General features: G+C 40.0%; 1 protein-coding gene across 3 annotated transcripts in view; it reads left to right on the top strand.

Annotated features, from left to right (window-relative positions):
* The first annotated feature begins 86 nt into the window (after window positions 1–86).
* Window positions 87–7,146, top strand: part of UMPS (uridine monophosphate synthetase) — a 42,121-nt gene continuing 35,061 nt past the window's right edge. Inside the window, exon 1 of one of the 3 annotated variants that reach the window (XM_017678287.3) lies at window positions 87–319. In XM_017678287.3, the coding sequence (XP_017533776.1) occupies window positions 164–319 (156 nt within the window). In that variant the 5' untranslated portion in view covers window positions 87–163. Of the gene's footprint in view, window positions 384–7,146 lie in introns of all 3 variants that reach the window. The other 2 variants (XM_037012967.2, XM_017678289.3) reach the window with 2 other exon arrangements.

Below are 7,146 nucleotides of genomic sequence, written 5' to 3'. Positions count from 1 at the left end.
CTCGCGACCCTCGCCACTGCCAGACGCCGAGCAGCTCGCAGCCGGCCCGCCCCGCGCCGCCGCCGGAAAAGGGGGCGGAAGAGGCGGGCCTTCGCTGGAGGCGTCATCGGAGAGCCGCCGGCGGGCGCGACTTGCAGTGCGGGGCAGGTGGGAGACCACCGCGATGTCGGCCGGCGGCGCGGCTCTGCAGTCATTGGTGACGGGTCTTTACGATGTGCAGGCTTTCAAGTTTGGGAACTTCGTGCTGAAAAGCGGGCTGTGTTCCCCCGTCTACATCGACCTGCGGGGAATCGTGTCTCGACCGCGTCTCCTGAGTCAGGTGCCAGCCTCGGAAAGGGAAGAACAGAGCGGGGTGGCGGGACCCGGGACCCGGCGGGCTGTGGGTGAGCACAAGAGCGGCGGTGTGAGAAGCCCAGAAGCCCTTAACTGTTGGGCTCTTGGGACCTCACCCAGCAGCCCGCTTTTTATCGCATCAGCTTTGACACGTGCCTTTTGCAAACTGGGAACACCCGGTTTGGAGTTCTGTCTCGCGCTGAAGTAGTTCAGGGACTTCTGTGTATTAAGCTATGGAAAATTAGAGTTCTGGGGAGAATTTACTAGTGCTAGAGTGTTTGGCAGGACTGTTGCTTGGAAAGGGCGCTTCGATTTTGTATTATGTGGTGCAAGAATTAAAACCAGAGGGTTGCCATTTCAAGGAGGCAGTTTTTGGTCAATACATGGGAAAATCTTGTACAAATGAGAGGATTCTAGCACAGTGCTTCCCAAACTTTGGGTGTGTATGAATCACTTCGGAATTCTGTTAAATTGCCTAACCTGATTCAGTAAATCTGAGGCAGGGCCCTGAGGTTATGCATTTCTAACAAGCTGCGAGGTAAAGCCGCAGACCGTATTTAGAGCGACAGGCTCTACATGTGCCGTCCAGTAGAGTTGCTGTTAGCCACAGGAGAATATTGCGCATTATGAAGTTTTAGATTCAAGTAGTCGCACATGTGGCAAGTGGCAACCATGTTGGACAGTATACATATAGTACATTTCCATCATCGCAGAAGTCCTGTCTAGAAGACACACAGACGTCTCCACCACTTGAAGGTTTGGGTTAACTCTTTATGAGACCCACTTTGTGATGTTATTTAAAAAGGATTAGTTGAGGTGAGTTGGACTATTCTCACCATCCAGAATCTTGCTTTGGTGCTGAGAAAGTGAATGACTAGGAGCCTTCTAATGAAAAATAGGGTTATTTTTTTTAACAAAGTACAGTTGATAGATGACTCAAAGTTATTATTTGATACTAGATCTCAGTGTGTGTAATATCTGGTAGGTAACTCAAGGAATTCAAAGCATTGAGAGGTCTGGCTATAACAACTCCTTTCATGTCTACTTATGTTAAAAGGGTTTCTAGGTATTTGCACCCCAAAAAGAAATGAAATTTACACTAGCTTCCTAGTAGTAAGTAATAATTCCTAGTACTAAGTAATAATTCAATAATAATTCAATTGATGTGTATGTACAAGAGGTACATACACATCAATGCCACGTAGAAGGTACCTTCATCACTAAGAACCACATTTCCAGAATCTGTTTTTATGCTTCTATCGAAATTTGCAAATTATGTTGTAATTAATTTTTTTGCTCATAACAATTTAATGATAACAGTGGAATTTTTAACATTTGGAGACTTAAGGTCAACTTACAATTTAATTTACATACATTTTGTTGTGGAGAAGTATGATAGAATGATCACTAAAAGTTTTTTAAGTTTAAGTATACATATTAGAATACAATTTTGTGGAGACAGAAGAATGAAAATAGGAGTTTCAGAATAATGTAAAATTTTCCAACTTTCATAGCATTTTCATGTTTTCAAAAATGAAGATGTTGAGTTATCAAATCACTATAGCATTTGGGGATCTCATCATATCCCATTAAAAGAGTGGTGTAACAGTTCTAGGGTAATGTTAATCTTTTCAGTACTGTAGAAATCACATCATTTGCAACTTAAAAATATTCATAGATTTTCAAATCTTTGGAGGTACAGGAGCAGCAAAAAAGTTTGAAAACCTCTGATCTAGTTCATTAAGCAGTTCTGAGTGTTTGCTTTTCTTTTTTAAAATGAGGTGGTGTTGAGTGGGCATATGCATTCTAGCATTAAAATGTGATAATTTATGTGGAGAAGGATATTATAAAATAGTACTTCACATATAGCCTTTGTATATATGAAACTTTGTTGCTGTTGACATTTTGGTATATGTTCTTCTACTGATTTTTTTTTAACTGTATTATTGACTCTATTCCCAAGGCCAAACATTATATCTCATGACCTACTTATTTCATAACTGGAAGTTTGTATTCTTAATCCCCTTAACCCGTTTCATCTGCCCCCCGGCCCCTCCCTCTTGTAACTAACAGTTTGTTCTTTGTGAGTCTCTTCCTCTTCTGTTCATTTGTTTTGTTTTTTATGTTTCACATATAAGTGCGATATACTCTCTATCTGACTTATGTTACTCAGTATAATACCCTCTAGGCCCATCCATGTTGTTACGAATAACATATTTCATTCTTTTTATGGCTGAATGATATTCCTTATTTAGTCATCTGTTAATCTATCGATGGACACTTAGGGTTGCTTCCACATCTTCACTATTGTAAATAATGCTTCAGTTTGGGGTACAAATATATCTTTGAATTGGTGTTTTCATTTTCTTCATGTAAATACCCAGAAGTAGAATTGCTGATTCTTACAGTAATTCGATTTTTAATATTTTGGGTAACCTCTGTACTATTTTCCATAATACGGCTGGACCAATTTACATTCCCACCAACAATATACGACTGTTGCCTTTTCTCCACATCCTTGGAACACTTAATTTTTGTCTTTTTGATAATAACCAAAGTGATAGGTGTGAGGTGATGTTTCATTATGGTTTTGATTTGCATTCCCATGATGGTGAGTGATGTTAAGTATCCTTTCATGTACCCATTGGCAATCTGTATTATCTTCTTTGGGAAAATGTCTGTTCAAGTCCTTTGCCAATTTTGTTATTTTTTTTTTGAAGTGTATTTGATTTACAATATTATATTGGTTTCAGGTGTACAACATAGTGATTCTACAGTTATCTACATTATTCCATGTTCACCTCAGTAAGTGTAGCTGCTGTCTGTCAACATACAGAAATACTACAATCTTATTGACTATATTCCCTGTGCTGTCCTTTCATCCTTGTGACTGTATTATAATTGGAATTTTATGCCTCTTTATCCCCTTCATCTAGTTCACCCACCCTCTCACCCTCCTCTCCTTGACAACCACCAGTCCCTTCCATGTATTAAGTGAAATCATATGGTACTTGTCTTTTTCTTCCTGGCTTATTTCACTTAGCATAATACCCTCCAGGTCCATCCATATTCTTGCAAGATTTCATTCATTTTTATAGCTGAGTAATATTCCTTTGTGTATATGTGTTGTCAGGCAGTCCAGTCCAGGGAGGTCTCCCTGTAAGCTTGGTGAGACCTCAACCCGGAAGAAGGTTCTTGACTCTGATGGAGAAAGATTATTCACTAACAGGTTGGACGACTGTAAATAAGGAAGGAATTCATTAAAGTGAGAGTAGCAGTGAATGGCAGCAGCCGTGCAGGCTGTAGACAGCAAGGAAGAGCAGAGGGAGGAAAGGGAAGCTCATTGAACTCTGTTTGGCACAGGGAAAATCCCTTGCCAACTCTTAAAAGGCAGGGACACCTGGCGTCCAGTGGATCTGCCCTTACCACCCCAGGATTTGGGGAAGCTGCAGAGCACTGGATGGAAATTTTGTTCTGAGAACTTCCCAGAAGCAAAGAAAGGAGATTTTCGGGCAGGCTACTAAAGAAAGTGGTTGTACAGCTGCAATCCTGTCTGGGTCATCCAGGCAATGGGAACTTGCAGGCCCAAATCAGAGATCTCAGTATCCCCTCCCCGCTTGTCTGGAGTACAGCTGAGAGAGTGAAGACTTGTGCTGAAGTCTGGAACGTAGAATGAAATAGCAAAGTAACAAAGACACTTTCCACTGGAAGAGTACAGAGATAAAATGCAGTAAGTTGAGCAGTGAGAAGTCTATTTAAGGCAAAAAAAAGTACACACAATAAAAGGGGAGTGTGGACAACCTCCGAAAGGAGGCATGCTAAGGATTTAGGGTTTGGGGGTTTTATAGGGTCTTTTGGGTGGGGGTCAGCATAAGGCATGGTGTATACATGTGATTCATAATTCTGCAGAAGTTTTGTCTTAAGAATAGTGTTACTTAGGTGACTGTGTTGACCCAGATCTCAGCATTCTTTACCCACATAGTTTCATTTACACTTCAGAGGTCTATCTCCTGTCCTGGTTACAAAGTTACTTAATTGGTTAAGGGGCTGGAAGAAGAGGAAGAGCACCATATAGATTAATTTAAGGAATAAACGGTCTTTTTCACAGGCTAAATAGATTATTACAATGGCATGACCCTTGTCCCATTTCCCTGCCCTATCTCATACATACCACATCTTTATTCATTTATTGCTGGACACGAAGGTTGCTGCTTCCATATCTTGGCTATTGTAAATAGTGTGGCAATAAACATAGGAGTGAATATCTTTTCAAATCAGTGATACTATGTTCTTTGGGTAAATTCCCCAGAAATGGAATTACTGAGTCATATGGCATTTCTGTTTTTTGATTTTGAGAAGTCTCCTTATTGCTTTCCACAGTGGCTGGACTAGTTTACAATCCCACCAACAGTCTATGAGGGTTCCATTTTACCCACTTCTGTCTTTTTCCCATTGTATATTTTTGCCTCCTTTATCAGATATTGACCATATAGATGTGAGTTTATTTCTGTGCTTTCTAGTCTGTTCATTGATCTATAAATCTATTCTTGTGCCAATACCATACTGTTTTAATCACTGGCTTTGTAGTATAGCTTGAAATCAGAGAACATAATACCCCCAGCTTTGCTTTGCTTTCTCAAGATTGCTTTAGCCACTTGGAAGTTGTGGCTCCATACAAATTTTGATAGGGATTGCGTTGAATCTGTAGATTGCTTTGGACAGTATGGCTGTTTTGACAATATTAGTTCTTCCTATCTGTGAGCATGGAATACCTTTACATATATTTGTGTCTTCAGTTTCTTTCATCAGTTTCTTACAGTGTTCAGAAAACAGGTCTTCTATCTCCTTAATTAGATTTATTCCTAGGAATTTTATTCTTTTTTAATAAAATTTTTTATTAAGGTATTGTTAATATACACTCTTATGAAGGTTTCACATGAAAAAACAATGTGGTTACTACATTTACCCATATTATCAAGTCCCCACCCATACCCCAGTGCAGTCACTGTCCATCAGTGAAATAAGATGCTACAGATTCACTCTTTGCCTTTTCTGTGCCGCACTGTTTCCCCATGACCCCCCACACCATGTGTACTAAACATAATAGCCCTGAATCCCCTTCTCCCTCCCTCCCCACCCACCCTCCCACACCCCTCCCCTTTGGTAACCACTAGTCCCTTCTTGGAGTCTCTGAGTCTGCTGCTATTTTGTTCCTTCAGTTTTGCTTCATTGTTATACTCCACAAATAGGGGAAATCATTTGGCACTTGTCTTTCTCTGCCTGGCTTATTTCACTGAGCATGATGTCCTCCAGCTCCATCCATGTTGTTGCAAATGGTAGGATTTGCTTCTTTCTTATGACCGAATAGTATTCCATTGTGTATATGTACCACCTCTTCTTTATCCATTCATCTTCTGATGGACACTTAGGTTGCTTCCATATCTTGGCTATCGTAAAAAGTGCTGCGATGAACATAGGGGTGCATATGTCTTTTTGAATCTGAGAAGTTGTATTCTTTGGGTATATTCCAAGGAGTGGGATTCCTGGGTCAAACGGTATTTCTATTTTTAGTTTTTTGAGGAACCTCCATATTGCTTTCCACAGTGGTTGAACTAGCTTACATTCCCACCAGCAGTGTAGGAGGGTTCCCCTTTCTCCGCATCCTCACCAGTGTTTGTTGTTCTTAGTCTTTTCTATGCTGGCCATCCTTACTGGTGTGAGGTGATATCTCATTGTGGTTTTAAATTTAATTTCCCTGATGATTAGTGATGTGGAGCATCTTTTCATGTGTTTGTTGACCATCTGAATTTCTTCTTTGTAGAACCGCCTCTTCATATCCTCCGCCCATTTGTTAATCAGGTTATTTGCTTTTTGGGTGCTGAGGTGTGTAAGTTCTTGATATATTTTGGATGTTAACCCCTTGTCGGATATGTCATTTACTAATATATTCTTCTATACTGTAGGATGCCTTTTTGTTCTGTTGATGATGTCCTTTGCCATACAAAACCTCTTTAGTTTGATGTAGTCCCATGAGTTCATTTTTGCTTTTGTTTCCCTTTCTCGAGGAGATGCATTCAGGAAGAAGTTGCTCATGCTTATATTCAGGAGATATTTGCCTATGTTGTCTTCTAAGAGTTTTAAGTTTCATGACTTATATTCAAGTCTTTAATCCATTTCGAGTTTATTTTTGTGTATGGGGTTAAACAATAATCCAGTTTAATTCTCTTGCATGTAGCTGTCCAGTTTTGCCAACACCAGCTGTTGAAGAGGCTGTCATTTCCCTATTGTGTGTCCATGGCTCCTTTATCATATATTAATTGACTATATATGGTTGGGTTTATATCAGGGCTCTCTAGTCTGTTCCATTGGTCTATGGGTCTGTTCTTGTGCCCGTACCAAATTGTCTTGATTACTGTGGCTTTGTAGTAGAGCTTGAAGTTGGAGAGCATAATTCCCCCTGCTTTATTCTTCCTTCTCAGGATTGCTTTGGCTATTCGAGGTCTTTTGTGGTTCCATGTGAATTTTAGAACAATTTTCTCTAGTTTGTTGAAGAATGCTGTTGGTATTTTGATAGGAATTGCATTGAATCTATAGATTGCTTTAGGCAGGATGGCCATTTTGACAATAATAATTCTTCCTATCCATGAGCACAGGATGTGTTTCCATTTATTGGTATCTTCTTTAATTTCTCTCATGAGTGTCTTGTAGTTTTCAGAGTATAGGTCTTTCACTTCCTTGGTTAGGTTTATTCCTAGGTATTTTATTCTTTTTGATGCAATTGTGAATGGAATTGTTTTCCTGATTTCTCTCTCT

This window comes from Manis javanica, chromosome 3, assembly GCF_040802235.1.
Source record: "Manis javanica isolate MJ-LG chromosome 3, MJ_LKY, whole genome shotgun sequence".
Taxonomy (NCBI): Eukaryota; Metazoa; Chordata; class Mammalia; order Pholidota; family Manidae; genus Manis; species Manis javanica.
Note: the sequence above shows the minus strand (reverse complement) of the source record. Positions and strands in the feature narration are given on the sequence as shown.